This window comes from Ochotona princeps, chromosome 1 (assembly GCF_030435755.1).
Source record: "Ochotona princeps isolate mOchPri1 chromosome 1, mOchPri1.hap1, whole genome shotgun sequence".
In the NCBI taxonomy this organism is placed as follows: Eukaryota; Metazoa; Chordata; class Mammalia; order Lagomorpha; family Ochotonidae; genus Ochotona; species Ochotona princeps.
Genome location: NC_080832.1, coordinates 100088369 through 100113095, shown reverse-complemented (window position 1 = coordinate 100113095; position 24727 = coordinate 100088369). Strand labels below are relative to the sequence as shown.

Below are 24727 nucleotides of genomic sequence, written 5' to 3'. Positions count from 1 at the left end.
CAAAAGGAGGTTGGAGGCAGTTGTCTCATCCTTGTTCCCCCACTCCTCACCTCTCCCCACCCTAAATGGTCCATATGGGCTTGTATCCTTTTCAACTATGTAAACATCATAAAAAATGAAATGAGTTCGTTAGTAAAAGAGAAAAAAGACTATAGAAACAAGAGGTGGAGAAACTAACAGAATTTCATCTTTTATTGAAGTTAACAATCATTTATGAAATGACAATAATTAAGGGCCAACCTTTCAGATTTTGACAGAAACAAATAACAAAAACTTACTGAAACTGATCATGTAAGCAGAGGTTGAGATTTTTAAGCAGATTAACCAATTCACACAATAGCATTGTTTTGCAAATACATAATGTATTAATGTGACTTAAGTATTCACAGAACAGAATTAAACTTTGAACTTCAAAAACAAATAGAAACTCCAATAGAGAAGATTATCAGAGTAATTAGAAGGAGTAAAATGTGACACATACACAACTGTGCACACATGCACACATATGTTCACAAATTTAGTGCATCTACAAAAATGGATCATCATTTCCAACAAACAACACAAAAAATGAATCAAAGGCGCGCATGGGTTGAACTAATGGAATGAAGATGAGAATACAGCAGACTTGGGTATTCGACCCAGCAGACTTTCCATGTGAATCACAGAACTCCAGGAAAAAGAAAAATGAACACACAGAAAATACATTTTATGAAATGGTAGAAGAAAATTTATCTTTGAGTACAAGACTCAAAATTTCAAACCAGAAAGTTTCTCTAAGTATCAGACAACATATATAAAAGGAAATACATAATTTTGAGGAACATAGCACTAACACAGAATAGAAAAGCATTATATTTCTGATGAACTGCAATGTAGCAGTGTGCATGAGAGAAGGGGGACCAGTATGAGACTGACGACCATCTCAGCTTATTTCGCCAGCATATCAAATGACAAGGCCTTTGTGAAACCTGAGTGTATACAGACATTGCCAGATTTCCCTTATGATCAGTAGGTGGCAAAGGTTTCCAATATCTTGAGAACAAAGATGCTTTTCTGTGAGGACCAGCAACAGATGGGGCAGCGAACCTTGTTGATCAAAAAGCCCATTTGAAAGAAGTCCTAATATACTTTCTAAGAAAAACTAAAACTAACCTATATGTTAAAAAAATATTTCTAATTTACAAAAATTATATCATTTTCAAGTTGTAGAAGGTAACATAATATAATCTTCACTGTAATTTCAAGGTTGTAGCATTTAGAAACTGAAGTACTTTTAATTGTGGTAGGATTGGATTCCTTCCCGGTATCTATGTACACCCTGGCAGCATTACAGAATTTCATAAGTAGAAGAAAAATCTTAAACACTACTAGATATTGGAAAAGTTATTTGATTTTTCTTGGAAATTATTTTTATATATGTCAGTTATCTGTTCAGACTTAGTTCTCTGAGGCTTATTGTATACAGTTAGAACATTTTTCTTAGTTGTCTTGATATTCACAGTACGTACATAAGTAATACATTTGGATTGAGCACAGGCGTACGTGTAATTGGGTAAAGGTGTGTACTTGTAGTTGTTTCTATATTGAATTCTAACTACCACAATCAGATACAAGGCAACATCAAATACAAATATTTTCTTTTATAATTTCTTTAAAATGTTATACAAAATAAACTTTGATTACATAACATTTGAGCTCATTGCAAATGAATAAATATGCAAAAATGAACTAAGAATAAGAAAGTTTGAACAAAGTTGTAACATTACTAATTTGAGTATATTTAAGGTTGAGCAACAGCTAGGGTCATAAAATAAACAGATGTCTCTCTGATGATTCACTCCCAAGTGGCCTCAAAGGCCAGGGCTGCACCAGGCAGAAGCCAGGAGCCAGGGACTGCATCGAGATCTCTCACTTGGGTGGGAAGGGCCCAAGAACTTCGGTCATCAATCACTGGTTTCCCAGGCACTTTGACAAGCAGCTGGATTAGAAGTGGAGTAGCTGGGACAAGAACCAGCACTCTGCCATGGGATGCCAGCAGTGCAAGCTCTGAGTTAATCTTCTGCTCTACAATGATGGCCTCTAGTTAAGGCATTTTTTAGAACTGGAAAAGCAGTGTCCAGTGTCCAATCATCAATGTACACATGCATTCCTTTCATTTTTTATATAGATTTCTTTGCATTCTTTTCATTTTTCTTGTACAGATTTCTTACATACATTGTTCATTAGTGTCAGTTATATTGTCTTTGGAATTGAAAACACAGACATAATCAGAGGGTTGATTTCTATATAAATTGATTCACCTTGGTAGAAACACAGGTATAGACATCAAAAGTTGCACTAGCAAAAAAAAATTCTGAATAGAATTCATTTTAATGCTTATTTTGTGAGCCATTTTCCTTTTAAGTAAACAATCACTGACTATCTGTAGATAGCATAAGGCAAAGGACTTTTTTACATTGGACACATGGATTCTATGGATGCATATACACTTTGATGCTGCCGTTTATCGGAGAGGATTGTGTGGCACGGACATTACGCTTAGACTTCAGGTTCCAGCTCACTGTGGTCCCCTTGACCATGGAAGTGATAGTCATGTTCTCTCCACCGAGGAACCTACAAAGAATGCAGTTTTGAGCACCTAATTGTTCTTTAATTGGGCCTCACGGAAGTTAGTATTGAGAGAAAGATATTTTCTTTATAATCATCCAAATTTAGAAAGAACTGGGGATAAAAATCATTTGAGTTTGGGAAAAGTAAAAACAAAGTATGTATCTTATCATCCTGGCTACAATTCTTTTCTTCCAAACCCAGTCTTCCTGGAAATTCTTCAGAGAACATCCAAGCATCTATCCTTGTCAAGCTTTGCAAGAAACACTTTTTGGAGAAAAAGTCAAGGCAGTAAAAAGGTAGAAACTAGAGGATGCAAGAGAAGCTGTTTAGTTTTTCATAGCATTTCTGGGTGTGCATTCATAAAATTCTCTCTTATATATTCCACTGGCTCGTGCCTATTTTTATGAATTATATAGACCACTCTATTGCACTGATTTCCTATTATATTTGTGAGCAGTCCTTCCATTGTTCTCTGAGGAGGGAAAAGACATTTTCGAGAACAAATTCTATCTTTTCTTTAGTTAGAATCTGTTTTGGAAAGTAACTTAACTTCTTCTGGCTGAACATATTAGCTTTATTTTGTTAGCATTTATAGAGAGTTTACCTGTTTTCAGCATACATATGCAAGTAGAGATCTAAGCTTTAAGGTGAGCAAAACTTTCACAAATGGGGCATGTTTTTCACGCTTGTTTAAAATGGTGTACAATACCTCCCAGTAAACAGAATCATCATAGCAGTGCTGGTCTTGTGGCTGTCCCCAGATGGGCAAGCTTAGAATTAAACCTGTGAAGGTCGAGGGAAAATAAGACATGTTAGGATGCAGAAAGAATAAACTTGCCTCCATAGTAACTGAAAGCTGTTACATAATCATGCCTTCAATGGTCAGAGTTAACTTCATTGCCAGAAGTTTAGAACATTTTCTAGTTCACCAACACAGTGGATTGTTGCTGGGTTTTTAGACTGAGAGCATGAGGAAAGTGTCCACATTTTAAGCTGACCTGTAATCAGACCTCCAACAACTGCTGTTCCAATGGACGAACCCAGTGCTGCTGCCTGCATTGCCACGGTAGACCTGTGAAACCAAACAAACAGAACCTTGTTTTTTTGAACACCAGTCAGCAAATCTCACATGCAGAGATTTATAGGCGTCTGCCATCTTCAGACCAAAGCTCAGTATTACACACGAGCATTTGCTCTTTTTCTTTTCTTTAATTTTCTGTAAATCCCACTTAGGCACACATCAACAAGAAGCTGAATTTTGTTGAATCTTCCGAATAACAGAAAGATCTTCCCTAGAAACGATTTACTGCTCTCAGAATACCATTCCCTAATTTGATTCTTTACTAAATCTTTACTGCAGATCAGGCTGTGAGTTAGCATCTCTCCAATACCGACACTAATGTGCAGAACAGCATGACCTCCGTCCAGAGACGCTAACTACAGCATGGATTATATGGATGATTCATTAAACTTATATTTCAGTCGAAGTCCTCTCAGCAAGCAGAACAGTAAAACTGACAACAGTAAAACAAAAACAAAATAAGCAACAAAAACAATAACAACAACAAAACATCAAACACATGATTTGGGGAAAAAAGAAAGTGATACAAATATGCTGACTGCCAAATGAACTAGGAAGATGGTGACTTCTCAATAATGTTGTCTCTTACATAGCAGGCAATTAATCCAGAGTTATTGACTGAATTGTTGCTTCTAAGAATGTAAACACTTGAAAAATAAGAAGTTTACTGGTGGGATGGGCTTGCTGTTCAAGGGAGAGGATGTACTAAATTCAGACTTCTATTTTTTCTATTTCTAAGGATTTAAATTTTTGTCTACATAAAAATTGCATAGGTAACAGATGTCATTTAAAAAATACTAGAACCAAATAAGCAAAAACAAGGGAAGCACTATCTCTAAAATCCTATCAAAGTGAAAATGTAAAATAAAATTTATTAAAATGTGTATTTCCTTATTTTTATAAGAATTACCTAGGATATAGTGACTAATATTAAGCTTTGAAAATGTTTATGTATTTATTTATTTGAAACCAAGAATGACAGAGAAACAAAGAGAGAAGTCTTCCATCTGCTGGAAAGCTCCAAAATGCCACAACCGTTAGGGCTGGACCTGACTGAACTCCATTCCTGCTTATCACCGGTATATAGCAGGGGCCTGAGCACTTGGGCCAGTCATTGTTATCCACCTAGGTGCATTTGCAAGATGCTGGATTGGGTGTGGTTGCTGGGACCCACATCAGCACGGAGATGGATGCGACTGGCAGCTCAATCCACTGGTTCCCATATTTTCCCAAACATGCCTTCTCTATCATTTTATGTCGGTAAATAGAGTTCTGGATCATAGTTTGCACTGCTACAGAACAATTCACTGTGCCAATGCTGTATATAGTTGTGATTCTACAGGATGGTGTTTAGGTTGCCTCATTTGTCTCAATTTTTATCTAAAGATTTATTTATTTTCATTGAAAAGACAGATTTATATAGAGAAGGAGAGACAGAGAGAAAGCTCTTCCTTCTGCCGGTTTACTCCCCGAATGGCTGCAATGGCTGGAGCTGAGCTGATCTGAAGGCAGGAGCTTCTTTCGGGAGACCCACATGTGTGCAGGGTCCCAAAACTTCGTATTATCTCCCAAGCTTTCCTGGGCTATAAGCAGGGAGCTGCATGGGAAGTAGAGCTGCTGGGACATGAACTTGACTGAACCCACATAGGATCCTGATGTTTGCAAAGGCAGAATTAGCCCACTGAGTCATTGTGCCAGACCCATTGTTCCCTATTTTAAAAAATACATTCTTCTCTGGGCATTCTTGTGAACTTGTCCAATTATTTCCCCAAATAAAACCTATTTAGAAATGAGACAATCAGTAAAAATTATATATACTTCTTAAGAGCTTTTCCAAACAGGAATTGGAGAGTTTACATTATTATTTTTACTACTTATAACACAATTCAGAATTATGATCTCTATCAATTTCTGAAGTGAACAGTGTAACTTGTGTTAATTTCCATTTTTTGATTACTAATAAAGTTAGATATTTAATAATAATTATTTACCTTATTCTTTACTTAAGGGAATAACCTCTTAATATTATAGGAAATTGCTAAGATCTTTCAAAAAGTGTAAAAAACATTATGAGAACTAGATTGTTATTGTAAAAATGTCCCTTAAAATATTCCTATTGTTGTACAAATAGCAAATATCTGCTTTTCATTTTAATATTTTGAGTAGACATATATGAATTTTCTTGGCTGTCGTACATGGTATTTTATTTGCTGTGAAAAATGCATGAGTTGCATGCACATGAATAATCCCTGCTGGCTTGGCATCTCTCCTTCTCCTACCGCCACACTTCTTTTTACCCAAAATGAACTAAGAAGGTGTTGCTTCACTTGCATACCTAAGGATTAGACCCTCAGTGCAGAGACTTCCCTGACGCGAAGCCAATGAGACCCAGCCTTACACAGCCAGATAGACTTGCTTTGTTGCATGTATGCAATTTATCTAGGTATGAATTTCAAGAACCCTTGGTGAGGAGGCATCTGTTAGTATATCAAAACAGTGTGCATACACTCTGATGTTTAGGACTAAACTCATTGAAGGGTACTTTTAGCAAATTTGGTTCTTATAAAATAATTTAAGTTGCCTATTAGGTTATGAAGAGAACCTTTTAAAAAAGCAGACTTTGCAGGCTTAGTGAAATGGCTCAACTGGCTAATTCTCCACTTGCAAGTGCTAGGATCCCATATGCGCTCAGGTTTGTGTCCCAGCTGCTCTACTTTTCATCCTGTTCCCTGCTTGTGGCCTGGGAAAGTAACACAGAATATCCTAAAGCCTTGGGACCCTGCCCTCATGTAGGAGACACAGAAGAGACTCCTGGCTCCTGGCTTCAGATCAGCACAGCTCTTGGTGTTGCTGCCAGTTGGGTAGTAAACCAGCAGATGGAAGATCTTTCTGTCTCTCCTTCTCTCTTGTTTAATATGCTTTTCCAATGAAAAATTTAAAAAAAATCTTTAAAAATTGGACTTCTCTGGGGTTGTCGTTCAAATTTGCAGAAGGGAGCAAAAATGGAAACATATAAATGAAATGGGTGAACTGTGCAAGTTTTCTACTCCAGTAGAAAATATGATTAAGTAGATTTTTCAAATACCTGTTATTATAGTTCCACATGGTTCAATTTCAATCTTCCAAAGATTTTTTTTGTTTAAAAAATATCTTCCCAGGATATTTCTATACACTTTCCACTTTAATTTCTACTTCAGTTGAACTGAAAAGCAAGCGTTCTCGTGCTTGTCTGCTCACTTGCTGAGTGATCTGGACTGTATGTTGAGCATTGAAGACATTTTGCACAGGATTCCTCCAGTTTTGTTGGCTCGGAGGAATGGTTGCTAGCTTATGGCACCTCTTCCATTGTCCTGGACTTAATTGATATCTCTTTACCTCTGGCCTTTTAAATAAATATTTATATTCCCACCCCACCTGGGTAGAATATAGTTTTGGTACAGTTTGAAGGGATTTTAAAGAATAAATAGAACAATCCTTTTATTTTTCAGAAGAGGAATCTAGGATCCAGAGAGCCCGAGTGAGACATGAAAGGCCTTCCAGGGAGTTAGCAGTCGAGCTGAGCCGTGTGCCAATCTGTCTGAGACTCTAGATCCAGTGCTTCTTGGATTGAGCGACTTCTTTCCCTTCCCATGAGTTGCAGGGAAGTTACTGCTAAAATTAATTACATATGACCCATCCTCTGTTTTGGTAGGGTCAAGGTAGGGTAAGCCTATTTTAGTCTGACTGTAATCCATTAATTTACCTTATCTGCTAGAAAACCGTTGTCTTTGATGGGGAGATTTAAATTACACTGTTAATCCAAAACAGGTGAAAAGAATAGTATTAGGACATATCCCAGTACCACTGTGTTGGTTATGCTTCTTTGTCTCTAACAAAGAAAATGCTTCTGGACTATGGCTTTGGATGCTAAAACAAAAATACTCCTGACATTGGATATCTCAAAGAGTAAGTGAGAATACCAGAGAGGCCGGAAAACACATTTTTTTTTTTTTTTTACTCACGCGTTAGACACTCCCATAGCTACGGCCACGATTCCTGCAAGGCCTCCAAGTATGCCAGGTAAGCCGTGAAGATTATGGACCCCACATGTATCATGAATCCTTAGTTTAGTGGCAAGAAGTGGCTGAAATTGCAAAAAGAGGAAGGTTTGTTTATTTATTTATTTATTTATTTATTTATTTATTTATTTATTTATTTATATTTGTTATGCACAGTTATGAGACAGAAGTAACCACACAGAATACATTTTAAAAGTAAATATTCTGTGTATTTAGGATATAGAACATAGTGTTTTAGGACAGAAATTGACAGTATAAAGGTAACTTTTGCTTTTGTTTTTATTGCAAAGTCAGATATACAGAGAGGAGGAGAGACAGAGAGGACGATCTTCCACCCATTGATTTATTTCCCAAGTGGCTGCAATAGTCGGAGCTGAGCCAATCCAAAGCCAAGAGATTGGAGCCTCTTCTGGGTGCAGGGTCCGCATGGCCGCAGGGTCCCAAGGCTTTGGGCCATCCTCAACTGCTTTCCCAGGCCACAAGTAGGGAACTGCTGGATGGGAAGCAGGGCTGCTGGGATTAGAACTGGTGCCCAAATGGGATCTTGGGCGTGGTCAAGGTAAGGACTGTAGCCGCTAGGCTACAACACTGGGTCCAAAGGTTACATTTTGATGCAAGTAAGCATTTTCATCATTTCAAGCAGCTGTTTAACTTTTAATGGCCTAAGAAGCTAAAATATACACATTTAGCATGAATTATATATGCAACACATTTTTAAAAAAAAAATCTGTAACCTTTAAGTTACATATTGGAAATCTAGACCTGTTCATCCTACCTATGTGCTATTTTGTCTTCTGGCTTACATCTCCCTGTTTCCTGTCACTCAGAAGAAATTCAGTATGCAGCTGAGTTCTCCATTTACTTCCGAAATTCACTTAAGTTCAGCAAAACTACCTACTTTGATTTTTAGTGGATGAGATTGAAAGTGAATGATTTCAAGTCCCACTTTTGTGTTTTCAGATTACATCCTAAACTATTGAAAGACGACCATACAATCCTTAACTTTACAAAAGGAACAGACATCAATAATAACAAAAACACCATTGGGGCTGTCCCAAAGAGAGAGTAATACAGGTAGCAATAACTTCCTATTGATGCTAAATTACAAATAACTTACATCAGCTTCTCTTCTGTTATACAGAAGTGGTGAAAGACAAAACTCCGAATTTTGAAATGTGAGTAGGATTTTTAAAGAGAAAGTATAGGCCTCCAAATAGGAAAAATATATTTTTAGAGAGAAATTTCATAGTTTTTTTCCCCCGTTGGAGTAATGTGAGAAGATAGTGGTGCAGATTAAAGCATGTTTCATAAAATCCATCCTACATTCTACTCACAGTCAGGAACTTATAGCCAAACACAGACACCATTCCTGCAACGCCCCCAATGATCATGGAACTGAATGAGTGGATCATCATGTCTGCACAGGTTCCCACAGCTACTCCTCCTGCAAGGGTTGCATTCTGAATGTGCACCTATATGGAAGGAAGCAAGATGAATGATGTGACTGAGGCATGGTTCAGAATACTGCAGGGATCTAGACTTCAACAGGCTCTTAGCTCCTTATTCAGTAGTGAGAGAAAATCACAAATTTTAGACAGAGAGGGAGTTTATACAGCAAATATTCCACTACTGTTTTGCTTCTTGACAAGGTTCCTCAAAAACATGCTTGGCTATCATAAACCTGGGAAGAAGTATGGTTACTGTATATTTATAATATCTATGATATTCCAGTATCCACACAGGGAAATGTAGAAATTGAAACGTATACATTGTATGTATAAGACATTGGCTTTTCCAAGTTTCTCTGTACTGAGAACATTTGAAAATAGAGGACAGAAGAACCTATTTAACAACATTACTCAGAAAAATCACTTTCTGCCTGTTCTGTTCTAAGAGGAAAAGAATGAACCACTGAGCTGTATAGGTATGATTTTGCTTTCTCACTGCTTTTAATTATTTCTCATGGGACAATTTCTAGAGAATTGAAGTACATAGCCTCCAGTCATGCTTTAAAAATAAATATGGTTATTTATTCATCCCTAGTTACACTAGTAGAGTGACTGGTTTACCATTTCTTCAGTACACAGCTAAGAAACACAAGAGGTTGTGTTAATAATATTTTAGTTAGAATTGACCTTAGACACAGGAAGTTTGTGAAAATGCTACAGAGAGTTTCCATATTTTAGACCCCCTAGTGTTAGTACCTTTCATAACAGAAAAATAAGAGGACTGTACATCACTATAAAAGACTTTCTTGGGATTTCACCAGTATTCCTCTTAAAGTCCGTTTCAGGATCCTACATTACATCCAGTGTTTCCTTTGAAAGAATCATTGTAGTTGAAAAATAGCACCAATGTGTAAGATTCTATTATTTTTCTACTTTTTGAAAATTGTTTCAAAGGAAACTTGGGAACCGTTACCTTTATCAAGAAATAGATGTCATTGTTTTGATTTTCCACAGCTAAATATGCTACTAGACTGTAAACTATTTGAGAATGATTTTTTTTGCCAGAGAACACATTTGATAAATTCATTGTTATTGCTTTAGAAACATTCGATCGCTTCTTGGCCTTTTGGCTAAGATCAACTCTAGAAACATTCCCAAGGTCTACAGTTTTGTTATTAGTTCCTTATGCAAGCAACGGTTAGTTGCAATAAGTGAAATTTCACTAGGATTAATATGACACTTACCATATCAAGCTTGCCTCGCTGCTGGACAAGGCTGGAGTATGCATAGGTTGTGAGTACGCAGGCAGCAAGAGAGAAGTACGTGTTAACAATAGCCAGATACTGTTTGTTTTTAGTCTCAGCGATGGCTGAATTAAAACTGGGCCAAAACATCCACAGAAACAGAGTCCCTGCAGCAAATCAGAAGAAGGAGTTTTAGTTCTGAATAAAAAAGACAGTTCAGGACACGAAACTTTCCTAGAGGCAATGAAAATGTCTCTTCTTTAAGGCTTGATTATTTAGTAGTTACGAGCAAAGTGTTGAGCCAGTATGAAAAAAGCAGCAGCAGAGGGTTGTTCTTTGTTAAGTGTCTTTGTATCTGTGTTGATGTTAACTTTTCTTATGCCTGCCCATAGAAACAAGATCAGGCAAGTACATCTGCACTCACCAATCATTGCAAACAAATCAGAGTGGTATACAGACTCCTCATTGTCATGGCCCCTTCTCAGGCCCGACCGATAAAGGACACCTGCTACCGCCAGGCCGAAGTAGGCTCCAAAGGCATGGATGGTCATTGATGCTCCAATATCAGAGGCCTGAGAGAACAAAAGGTGATTCATGTAAATATAGATGAAAGTGAATTTCATGAAAATGGCTGCTTCTTTGGTAAGACAATCACAAACATGGAGAGAGAAAGAATGTATCAAAGAAGTAAGGTTTAAAGCAAGTTAAAAGCAGAAAAAAAAATCAAGGCTGATATTGTGCCATAGAGAGTAAAGCCACTGACTTAACAAGGGGGCATCCAGTATTGGTGCCGATTCTAGCAAGTTGCTCAACCAATTCCTTTCTCCAACACTGTCTCATAAGTTCTATAAAAGACTGTTAGTCATTCCATCCAAATCACCTAGAAAGTCATTAATAGTAAGTGCTATTAAATTAACTACTCAGTAGAACTGTAAACAAAATAATATTAGAGCTTCCAGAAATATTCTATTTATTATTCCTTAGAGAATCATGAAATTTTCATAGATGGGAAGAAATTTAACCTGGACCTTAACAAAATGCTATATAAGATGTTTTATAAGGTTAGTAACTTAGTGTTTGAGATATAAGTGGAAATTAATCTAAGCAATATGCTGTAATAAAAAAAGTTGTGGAGTTACAGAAACCTGGGCTTAAATCCATATTCATGCAAGTTAGAAATCACTTAACATGTGTGATCATCAATTATTGGGTATAAATTATAGCAATAATATTTACCTAAACATTGTTTTTACGAAGATGTAGTGAGATGTTTATAAAACACTTGCTTTGTAATAGGAACACTGTGAACAACAGCTGTGATTACTATTTGTGATGTTATCACTCTTACCAAATTTGCCTGTGATTGTAGTAGGTACCCATTATCTACCAAGGCTAGGCAAGGATGGATTCTTTAATACTTACTTTGAATATCTCACTGACCAGATATTCATTGCCAGCAAAGACAGAAATTTCCATAATTGTCATGATTAGCATTTGGATTGGACTTGTTTTTCCCAGGACAGCTCCAAAAGAAATCAGAACTGTGGCAGTACTGAAGTCTGCGTTTATCATGCTGAGAGGAAAAAGGAAGAGTTAACCAAATGCAAGTCACAGCAAAAATGAAACGGTGTTGTGAGGTGAGGTAATGAAAGACAGACCCCTTTTATCCAAAATACAAGTCCATCTCCATCAGCCCCCCCTCAGGCTCTTCTCCCAGTTTACTCATCCTCCCTCAGTTCTGTCCCCCTACTTTCTCCCCTTGGCTATACATTCTTAAGTTGCTTTAACATTTATAAAAATTTTAATTACCTGCCCTTCACTTCATCTATGTTGATTGATAAATTCCCTATATTATTTGCTGTACGTAACAATGCCATATTTGCATTTTAAAAATTATCTTCAAAAATATCTCATAAGAGATACTTTTGATCCCTATGTCTGAGAGGGAGAGAATGCTAATTTTAGGAAGGAGGATTTCTCATATATTCAAAGTCAAATCAGAGAAGTTACAACATGAATGTATGATTCCTTTCAGCAGATCAAGGAATTGGTTGGGATCTTGCGGCTTCAACAGTCTTCTGTTGCCAAAACATGGACATTTCCAGCTTGTACAGAGCCCAAATGACATGAGACTAAGCAGAAAAATAATTTATCTGAAAACTGTTAGTTGTAGGATATTCATTTCTTTGGACTGATGTCACACAATGCCATTAGTGGGTAGCCTATAAACAGCAGAAATTTGTTTCTCACAGTCCAGGAGGCTGGAAGGTTCTGCACACGATGTTAACAGCTTTGGTGTCTGGTGGACGTTTCCCTCCTAGTTCACACATGGTGCCTTTTTGCTCCATTCTCACATGATGGAAGGAGACAAAATTCTCTCCGGGGCCTCTTGTATAGACTCTTACGATGCATTACAATCTTGAAAAATTTAATTTACCTGTCGTTCAGTATAGTTCTGGCAATGGATATATTCTCTAGAATGATTATTTTCTACTGCAACCACAAGAACACATGTTTACATTTGGAAAATCATCAAATATATTTATGATGTTTTGCTCCTTATAGACAAAATATAACAATAGTAGCATTATGAAAGAGGATTTCTCCTATTCTTAAAGTCAAATCAGAGATATTGCAACATGCCTGTGTGAACCAGTGCAGCACAGCATTAAATCCCCCATTCCTGCGGGGTTTAATAGCCACTCAAAGGTCTCATCTGCTAATGGACCTTGTTAGTCAACGTTTTGTCGTATGAACTATCAGGGGATTGGAGAACAAAAACATTCAAATGACAGCAAGGATGCTCACTTTTTGATTCCAACTTGAAACTTCTGTCCATGGCTGTGCAGGATCCCCTGCATGATAGTGCCCCACTGGAGGCCCAGAGCAGCGATGAGCAGGTTGATGCCTACGCTGCTGAAGCCATATTTCTTCAGGAAGGTCATGAGGAAACCAAAGCCAACAAATATCATAACATGCACATCTTGAAACACTGGAAAATATCAGAGTAAAATTATACGTGCATTAGGGGAACATGAAGAAAGTGTTACATCATAGTATGTCCTACTTATTAAATGCTGCCATGCATGTTTAAAACGTTGCACAAGGAAAGCATTCACTAGGAGGCAACGTCCCATTATCAGCCTGACTACTTACCACTCATGAGACCTCATGAATTATTCAGCATCTAGCTTTTCTTGGAAAATTTTGCACTATCATATTAATATACCTTTTATCCTCTTCTTGAAGAATTGTTTCATCATTTTCAACCAAAGGAAACTTTTGTGAAGAATAATGCAAGTGTCATTCCTCTTACACATTTTCCCAACGCCCTTGAGAAAAAATTAGTGTTTTCCCTTGTCATTTATACAACTCTCTGTAAGTAAACTTCAGTTTTATCATTTGTTACATTGTATTAGTATTTATTTAGCATGTATCACACTGTAATAGTTAATCATAGAAATGTTCATCCTCTACAAACGTGATGAATTTCTTGACTAAAGGGTTTAGGATCTATTCATCCTTGGCTCCGCAGATCTTGGCATTATGGCTTACACCTGGAGAAGCAAGGAATATCTGATGTATGGATAAAAAATACTGATGACTAGAGTCCTCATATCATTATATGTACAAAATATACATATCAAATATGTACAATGTAGCACCAGTCCTACAGATCTTACCAGATCACAATGTTTGAGTCAGATAGGATACAATTTTTGGCAGTATTTTAAAAATCATGAAGCATTAAAGAAACATAAATGCTATATCATTTTGAGGCATAAATACTTGATTCTGGGTCTAGAAACCTGCGGTTGGATCTCCCAATTCTGTGGCTTGATTTGATGTTTGGTAGGTTGTTTACTCTGAGTTTTCATGTCTTCATCTGTAAGATTGAAAGGGTCCTTTTTTTGGAGATTTCTCTTTATGGGGAGTACTGAACATACTTAAGTGCAATTCAAACAAAACATATGGATAGGGGAGTGGTTGATCACCAAGTACTAAACTATAGTTAGAAATAAGAAGTTCTGGTGTCCTATTGTCCAGTAGGTAGTAAGATAATACTAAGTTATGGCATGTTTCTCTACTAAGATACCCAAGCAATAGAATTTTGTATATTTTCACCGTTTGTAAATGTTAATTGTTGAGGAGGTAGCTATGTTTACCATGATTGGATATTATATAATGTGTCAGTATATCAAACATCACATGACACCTCATAATTATGTATACTTTTTATATTTGTGAACATTTTTAATAAAAATATTTCTCATATATGTAAAAATAATGATATATATGATATTGAAGACATTTACAACTTAGTTGGTAAAAAATATATTTGGTGGAATCATTACATTAAGAATAGTTAACTACTGACATTTTCCTATGGTTCCACCCAATAAACACACAAAGAAAACTGAACATAAATTGGGAACTAGTTTCAAAGCACACATAGAAAATAAAATACCTCATATCTGAGTATCCTAGAACTGCTATTAAATCTGCAGCTGTCAGAAAACTTCAACTCGTTTCCCCTCTGACTTTTTAAATACAGGCAATCATAAATATTTATTTTTCCTTATAAACACCTTCAATATTTCATTTTTCTATAGAAGCATTTGACTTTTGTGATAGGCTAAGTCAGATGAGAACTTAGGAAACATGGCTGATTTTTGCTATGATTTTTTAATATCCCTGGGACTCAGCTTTTTTTTCTCTCCTTCCTTCCTTCCTTCCTTCCTTCCTTCCTTCCTTCCTTCCTTCCTTCCTTCCTTCCTTCCTTCCTTCCTTCCTTCCTTCCTTTTAAGGGATCTTTGAGCTGTGCCAAAAGGTTTTCTAGCTGTACACTTTAGCTTATTACTTATATTTTAATTATGCTTATAGATTCAGACTCTAACAGCTAAAATGAAGTACGTTAGTTTGTAGGTTCAAAGCTAGAATAAAAATAAAGATCCAGTCTTACAAAAATCACTTTTTCTTGTGAGTCAGTGTGGTGTACAGCAAGCTATTCCTCTGTCCTGTGACACTGACATCACATATGGGTGCTGATTTATGCCTCTAATGCTCCACTTCTAATCCAGTTCTCTGCTTATGTCCTGGGAAAGCAGCAAAGATGGCAGAAGCTCTTGAGATCCTCTGCCCATATGGGAGACAAAGAAGAAGCTCCTGGCTTTCAGCTTCACATCAGCTCAGCTGTGGCTGTTACAGCCATTTGAGGAGTGAACCAGCGGATGGAAGACCTTCTCTCTCTGTAAAATCTGCCTTTCAAATAAAAATAAATAAATCTTTAAACAAAATAAAACAAAAAACCCAAATGACCGATTTTTCTTTTAGTATATAGAGCTATTTTGCTAAGCGCTCTTTTCTTTCTTCTTAGAATAATCTTGGGCATGGTGTGGTAGCCTCTTGGCTAAAGTCCTTGCTTGCATGCGCTGGGATCCCATATGGACACTGGTTCGTGTCCCAGCTGCTCTACTTTCCATCCAGCTCTCTGCTTGTGTTCTGGAAAAGCAGTGGAAGACCACCCAAAGTCTTGGGACCACTGCTCCTAGCATCGGATCAACTCGTGGTGCATTGTGGCCGCTTGGGGAGTGACCCAGCAGATGGGAAGATCTTTCTCTATGTCTCTTCTCTCTGTAAATATGACTTTCTCATAAAGATAAATAAGTCTTAAAAATTTTAAAAAATATCCTTGCTCCCTCTGCAACCTACTGATTTTTGATGTTTGATGTATGAAGCAACCAACTAGTTTTAAAGATTTTTTAAATCTAGTCTTGTAATGTCTTGCGCAATTAGCAATTATTCTGTGGACTCCAGCCACTGCTGCTTAGATGGAAAATGATACAGTTTATATGAAGGAGCAGTTTGATGTGTTAACTACTCCATTATTACTAGCGTTTATTTTCTTGTTTGTCTTCTGGTTTCATTTTTTATTCTCCTCTGCTTTTTGTTACTGATTTTCACCACAAGAGGGCCTAAAGACATCATCTATTATTTAATTTGCTAAAGTGAGTTCATTTTCTGCTTGAAACGTGTGGATTAATACTTGCACACGTTTAAAACTATGTGCTGTTTTTCATTGTGATTTAAGGACCTGCAGGTAGAGACTATGAAGAAGATGGTTTTAGCTTTTAGGTCTAAGATTCTGCCATTAAACCTATAAAATATCTACTTTTTATAGGAAAAAGAAATTTCTTTAGAGATTTGTCCATTAATCAAGTCTTTTAACACATTTTAAAGATCACCAAGACTTGACTGGACCAGTGGTTCTCAACTGACGCACTATTTTAGCTCCCAGAATATATTTGGCAGTGCCTCAAGATTTTTGGTTGAGGCAGAGTGATGTTGCTGTTGTCATGAGGACACAGGCTGGGGTTGCTTCAAAGCATCAGTGTGAAGGACGATATGTTTCTCACAATAAGAAATTATCTGGTTCAAATTTTTACTAGTGTTGCTTTTGAAAAATCTGCATCTGAATTATACAATGATTGTAAGGATTTAGGGTTCTATAACACTTTCAGACAAGATCAGGCACGTTCAGGGTGGTATGACTGTAGACACTTTCATTTTATTTGCCCATTTTAGACCAACGGAGATAATATGGGCCTGATATACTTAAAACTTTCTTCCCAGAAGCACAGCATGTTTCACACTCGATTTTGAGCCTAGATGAAATGGAACATGTGCCTGTTTTTCCTGGCTTCCTTATTCCACTCCTTGCAGCTTCCTGAGATCATAGGGACACAGGGTTTTTAAGCATGTTCCTGAAAATTCTAACAAGAATGAATGGAGACACTGAGAAATGTAAAGTTGAGAAGTCTCAAGGCATCACAATCTGAGAATGTATGTGAATTCCTGTGTTCTTGACTGGGATATGTTTGTATCCTGCATGTTTCAGGAAGCATTGTGCTGAGCATGGTGCCCATACAACTGCTGGTGAGCCAGGTTCCATTTAGCGAACTCTTTACTGGCTGTGTGGTCAGGAATAGCCAGTGCATCTTCTTGAGCTTCAACATTATCCTTTTTAAAATGGAGATAGTTATTTCATAAGACTCTATGAGGCATGGACTTTATTTATCCCCATGTTTCCAGTATGTGGGAAGGAGTACATGTGAAACAAACACAGAATAAACTCATAAACCTCTGACATGCACATGATATCCACTATGCTTTTATGTTTTAATAACAATCTATATTAAGAAGATTATTATATAAGGACCTCTTCTAAGAATGACTTCATAGTTCATCATTCTTGAATAGCCAGTTTGGCTTTTTTTGCCCATTAGTTGGTGACGTGTACCAAATAACTCAATTTAATCAGCTGCGCAAAAAAAAAATTGCATGTACGTATGGTAATTTCAGCTCATAGTGTCTTATTTTTGGAAATTGTAATAATTTTGAACGCTAAAATATGTTCCTAATTCACGTTGATAAGATCACTTCCCTTGTTGTCTTGACTGAATACATATCCTATCAATGCTGGTGGAGATCAAGACATAGTCTGACTGTGTGAGAGGCCACTGATCGGAATAGACAGATGTCTAAGTTCTTACCTGATAATAATTGCTCCATTATATGCTGGTTAGCACACAGGGTTTGGGGCAGACACCCTGGATTGGAATATGATTAGACTCCTCCCTTTATCAAACAATGAACCTTAGGCAAAGCGCTTACTGTTTCTAAATCCTGACTTTATCATAGAAGTTTCTTTTGTGTAATTCCAATGGTTTTAAGGATTTGATGAATGCATAATAAGTTAGCTAAGGTTTGGGACAAATTAAGCAATGTTACAGCCGTCATTTTTTTTTTTAATCATAAAATTAAGTTTGTGCCACTTGGTGCTAAAAATGCATTGATTTTGAAGTGGAAGCCAGCAACTTCAATGACACAATGATCACCATTCTTATTACTATTACCACCATTACCACCCGCCATCAATATCATATTCACCCTCATTGTCACTATCAGCATCTCTTTCACCTGTTCATAGCAGCGGGTTCACAATAGCTTAGATACGGATTAACCTAAATGTTCATCAACTGATGTTGAATAAAGAAAATGTGACTCAGACATGATGGACTTTTTTCGCCACAAGAAGAATGAAATCCTAACACTGCAAAAAAACAAAACAAAACAAAACAAAACAAGCTGCAATCTTATAACTAACTATGCTGAGAAAAGCAAGCTAGACTCAGAAAGTCAAATGTTTTCTCTTATTTGTCATGGTTAATTTATACAGTATAAAACTGTGTCAATGTTATGTTATTCAGTATATAATTATAAATTTTGCGTCAGTGAGTTACCCTCTTTTCCTTGCTAATAAAAACGATTTGGAGAGGGAAGCATAGTGAAAATTTTTGGGGTGCTAGTATAGTGTTGGTCTCAATTTAGATATTAGTTATGAGAGTGATCATAGAACCCAAAATCAATTATCTGTAAATCCATGTGCATTTCTTGGAATGCATCATGCATTTATTAAAATGTTAAATAAAAAAGAAGAGAGATTTTTTTGTTTGTCTATACACTGGGTTATGAATAGTACTTTCAGTGAAGATGACTTTTTCAGTAAAATTTCAGTTTGTAGTCTGCTGTTACCAACTCATATTTCAGTGTGCCTGCACACACATTCCCTTGTTTGAGTACCATTTTAAGTGCACAGAAGAAAGGTTAATTAACAGAATTCATTAGATTTCTAAAGTGATTAAATGTTCTCTCAAATAGCTTTGGTTGAGAAAGGCTGCAAAGAAGGGGCTCCTTATCCAGATGTGTGTGTTCGCTAATATTGCTTTGTGCATTCCCATGAAATGTTATTATTAACTAAATATATTCACACACACCCTTCTTCCTATACACTGTATCTTCCCCTGCAGACCTGATGAGGGCATGGACTCTGAAATCCCTTAACCAGAGCCCAAAGCCTGGAAGATGGGCCAGAATTAAGGGCTTCCTTTTTTTTTTATTTAATAAATGCTTGTTTCTCTGTATTTGAAAGGCGGAGTTACACAGAGAGGAGAGATAGATCTTCCTTCTGCTGATTTTCTCCCCAAATGTCTACAATGGCCCAAACTCAGAAGTCTGAAGCCAGGAGCCAGGGGCCAGGAGCCAGGAGCCAGGGGCCAGGAGCCAGGGGCCAGGGGCCAGGGGCCAGGAGCCAGGGGCTCCTTCAGGTTTTCCACATGCACACAGGGCCCTAAGGGATTGGCCAGCTTTCCCCTGCATCCCCAGGCACATTAGTGGTTGGATCAGAAGTAGAACCACCAGGACTCAAACTGGTGCCTATATTGGATGCTGATGCTGCGGACGGAAGCTTAACCTATTATGCATTGGAACCAGCCCAGTAATTAGTTTCTTAATAAATAGAAAAAAAACCACAAATTTTCATGTTCTAAGTGACAAGTATAATGATTTAATTGATAGTTCATTTTCCAAATAGCTTTATGGAAGTACCATTGATACATGAAATTACATGTATTTAAGTGTACTAGTTAATACTTTCAAACTCACACATATTGTGCATTTGTTACCATAATCAAGCAATTAACGTGTCTACTACTTCTACATAAGTACCGCATTGTGTGTGTGTAAGAGAGAGAATGTGTATGGTTTAAAGACTTAAGATTTATCTTCCTCAAGTAGGAAGTATAAATATATGAACAGCAACAAAATTGGAAAAAAAGAAAGTCAAATTTTCTGTGTTTAGAGATGACATGATTTTGTACATGTAAAAATCTAAAAATTCCACCAAATGCTTCTAGAACTGATAAAGTTGCAAGTTACAAAATGAGTGCACAATAAACAGCAGATTTTTTTCTATGCTAATAATACAATAAACAGCAGATTTTTTGAATGTACAATAAACAGCAGATTTTTGTATGGTGTGTGAATTGCAGTAAGAGAAATCAAGAAATCCCATTCACAATAGCCATAAAAGATAAAAAAAATTAGAAATAAATTTAAATGAAGAGAAAGATCTCAGTAATAAAAATTGTCAACAAAAATTGATGAAGGAAATAATCAAGAATGGAAAAAAAAGGGAAGCACATTCTTCACTCATGCATTGGGAAAATCAATATAATTAAAAAGCATATATTACTTAGAGCACTATGTGGATTCAGTGCAATCCCTATCAAAAAAAAAATGACATTATTTTAGAAATAGCAATCCTGAAATTCGTATGAAATCACATAAGACCCAGAATAACCAGATCAATCCTAAGCAAGAAAAATCAAACTGGAGACATCTCAGTATCTGACCTCAAGGTATACTACAAGACTATAATCAGTATAACAGCATCATGTTGGCATAAAAATTCATCTACAGTCAAATGGAAGCAAACAGGAATACAGAGCCCGGAAATTCTTCAACATATAAACAGCTACCTTATTTTTCACAAAAGTGTTCACATTGTACAGTGTAGCAAGAAGATTCTCTTTAACAAATGGTGCTTGTAAAACTGCACACACACACTGGAAGAAAAGTGGAAGAACCACTTGGGTAAGACCGCTGAAGCACAGGAAACGGAAGCGAAACTGAACAAATGGGACTATGTCAAACTAAGAAGCTATTGCTTAGCAAGCAATCAACAGAGAAAAGACATCAATAGAATGAAAAATAAAATGTTTACTAGCCAACTATCCAACTAAGAATAATCTATATGTATCAGCAATTTAAAAACTCAATTACAAAAAAGCAACCAATCCAGTTGTAAACATGGGCAAAGGACTTTAAAATTTCTTAAAAGAAGAAATACAAATGTCCAACAAATATATGAAAAAAATGTTCAGCATCACTATTCATTAGGGAAACACAAACCGAAACCACAATGTGACAATACTTCACCCCTCTCAGAATGGCTAAAATCCAAAATATGGAGTAACAAATGTTGGCAAACATGAGAAAGGGACAGACTCACACACTATGGGTGGGAGTGTAAATTGCTGCAGCCTATTTGGAAAACAGTGAGGAGATTTCTTAAAAACTAGAACTAGAGCTGGCATATGATCCAGCAATCTCACTACTGGATATATAGCAAAAAGAACTGAACACAATGAATCAAAGAGCTGTCTCACTGATGTTTTTAGCAGCACTGTTCGCAATATCCAAAATTTGGCATCAACCAAGGTGTCTGTTATCAGATGAATGGATTAAAAATGTAGTATATACACACAATGGGATATTATTCAGTGAAATTCTACCATTTGCAGTAAGATGGATTCAACCAGAGCTGAGCTGATCCAAAGCTGTTGTCGGAAAGCTTCTTCCTGGTCTCTTAAATGGGTGCCTGCAATTAAGGCCTTCTGCCATCCTCCTTTGCTGGTCAGGCCATAAGAGAGAGCTGGATTGGAAGCACAGCAGCCAAGAGAGGAATGTGGGTGCTGCAGACAGAGGATTAGCCTACTATGCCAACACACTGGCTGCACAAACATTGTTGTAAACTTTGACAGATCTTAAGAATGTTACACTACTATAGTTTTAATGATCTTTAATGATCTGTGATACTTTAAAATTTACTGTATATGAGTGAAATACTCATTTTCCATTCAATTCTTGCTTATAATCATTTTCTGTATTCTTACTAATGTAAGGACTTTTTGCTTTTTACTTGTTACATTTTGTATCCAATGAACTATTAAACCTTTTTATTTTAGTGTAAATTTAAAATGTTATCTCAAAAAATTTTAAAAAAGACTACAAGAATGGAAGGTGGGAGGGAGAGAGGCAGGAAAATATTGTATCTGCAAATCACATTGAATCTATAAGCATTTGCTGGAAATCAGAATAAAATATAGAAAAGTACAATAAAATTAGGATTAAAAATAACTTACTTCCAATTAAAAAAAGTGGTTTGTCCTCATAGTAAATTTCAAATGTACAATATAATCTTCTTAACCACAATCAACATGCAGTACACAAAGTGTTCTTAAATTATTTATCCATGTACAGGCTATTGAAACATGAGGAGTTTAGCAACTCTGTCTAGCTTGGCTTTTATTGCAAATTTAGAGTTGAAACTACAACTAGGACTTTGACATGGGAACTGACGAAGTTCCAATCAAATTGTGCACAATATTAAGTTCTTATCAAGTCAATGTTTAATTAAGATTAAAAGCTAATTTTGTAATTTCTCACATCAAAAATACATACCCCAATCAAGTGACATTTATCTTAGAGATGTGAGGCTGGTGCAGCATTTGCTAATCCACAAATGCCACAAATTACATTAACCAAATGAAGAACAAAAACCACATGTTCATCCCAATAGAAGCAGAGAAAAATTTTGATAAAATTCAGCATCACTTATTTATTAAAACCCTCCCAAACTACGTGTAGAAGGAATAAATCTCAAACTTAAAAAGACTATATGTGACAAACTAACAGCCGGTATTGTACTGAATATAGAGAAACTGGAAGCATTTTATTTCTCATAGGAAACGAGACAACAATTTCTGCTTTCACCACTCTCATCCCCTGGAAGTATTAACAAGAGCAGCTACGGAGGAGGAAGGAAAAGGGCAGCAACATTTGAAGGCAGGGTATGAGAATTCCAGGTTTGTAGGATATGATGCTGTGCATGCAAGCATGAATGCTTCATCAAGAGCTTCTGAGAACTCATAAGCCAATTCAGTAAATTTTCTCTTCACAAAATCAACATACAAAAATCCATATTTTATATGCAAATGATGAATTCATCAAAAGAGAAATACAAGATATTCCACTCACAATCACATTTTGTTTATGATATTGTATTGCATTTCTTTGTTAATATATAAATCAGAGGATGAGTCCTACCATAAAGTATCTTAATTTGCTTTATCCTTAAAAAGATTTGACAGAACACATGGTTGATACTTAAAATATTTACAGTGAATGAACCAATAACAAGCACACATGTATGCAGAGTTGAGTGGAATTCATTTCTGCTTTATTGTTCTGTAAAATGAAAAATGTAAATCTTACTTAATGACCAACCCTCTTGGACGTTTATGCAGTATAATAAAATCAGACTTGGAGTGTAAGTGTTGGATATATGGGCCTTACTTCGCCCATGACTTGAACTTTCCATTTTTGCTATGTCACGTAGCTGTTCTAGGCCATAATTTCAACATGAAAATACCTCTCGCTGTATTAGTTATCTCACAAATATCAGAATAAAAAATAGATGTTAAATGGAAACAATTTCAAGATTATTTTTACTAACCAGTTAAACAACCCATGGGATTGGAATATTCTACCATATCATTCCTGGGTTATTGAGGAATGTATTTGGTTCATCATAAGCACCCTGCCCGTGGTAGTTAACACTGTCATATTAACTGTGTCAGAGTCTGTCCTCCAAAATGTGAAAAGAAAGTTCCATCTCAAGGGACAAACTACTTTCCATTCAGAATGTTATAAAACTCTGGACTCATGCCTTTCAATTAAAACTTCACTAATATCTGCACTATTTTGGATACATCATATGATTTTGTGGTCCCCACATAAAATCCTGATCCCCTTTCTTACGCTAAAGTTCCCCTTTGTCACTTTTCTCTGGGTTAAGGGGAGGTGTGATGCTTGTATGCTTTGTATTCTTAGAGATAAAGAGGGGAAGAAATTGCTTAGCAGCAGACAGGCAACACTAAAATGACCACTTATTTTATTATTTTCCCTTTTCCCTGATTTCTTAAAAGATATAGATTCCACCAAACATCTTAATCACAGAGAAAAGCAGACCAAAAGCATAGCAGAAACAAACACTCTTAGCAGAGTTCTCACATACCTCTGCAAGCAGCTTACAGTATTCAGACTTCACATTGTGAGAACACCAAGAACCACAAACTGCATAAGAAGAAGAAAATCGCCTACTCACAAGGATACAAGTTCAGAAATCTCTCGTTGTCTTTTACCCTGGTGGTGTTGACCTCCGAGGGAATCTGCTCTGTTTCATACTCAACAAATAATGCAAACAAAACAATCATGCCCACCTCCAGGCCTATGGCCATGAGAGGGAATTTGAACCTCATGACTGTGGCAAAGGGCAGAGGCACACTGGCAGGCTCACAGGCTGGGAGATGTTGATAAGCACAGAGCATAGCTCTTTGTGTAGAATAGGCTGCATGTTTAAGGCACCCCAATGACATCACAGGAAAAATGCCATGAGTGTTTAAAAAAAACCTCGCACACTGGAAAAATTATGCTCTGCAATGTAATTGTTCTAAATCTGGTATGAAGAATACACTGTAGATTGGGAAAAGTTGATACTAAAGTATTAAGGATACCATTCTAACTAATCATGCAGGTATATTT

General features: G+C 36.5%; 1 protein-coding gene across 1 annotated transcript; it reads right to left on the bottom strand.

Annotated features, from left to right (window-relative positions):
• Nucleotides 1-2351: 2351 nt before the first annotated feature.
• RHAG (Rh associated glycoprotein) lies at nucleotides 2352-24476 on the bottom strand. The gene is made up of 10 exons (XM_004590430.3): nucleotides 24291-24476; nucleotides 13250-13433; nucleotides 11864-12014; nucleotides 10866-11013; nucleotides 10442-10608; nucleotides 9084-9221; nucleotides 7693-7814; nucleotides 3609-3682; nucleotides 3320-3393; nucleotides 2352-2613 (listed from the first exon to the last, which is right to left on the bottom strand). The coding sequence occupies exons 1-10, from the start codon at nucleotides 24442-24444 to the stop codon at nucleotides 2539-2541; spliced, it is 1287 nt and encodes a 428-aa protein (XP_004590487.2). The 5' UTR covers nucleotides 24445-24476; the 3' UTR covers nucleotides 2352-2538.
• Between the last annotated feature and the right edge of the window lie 251 nt (nucleotides 24477-24727).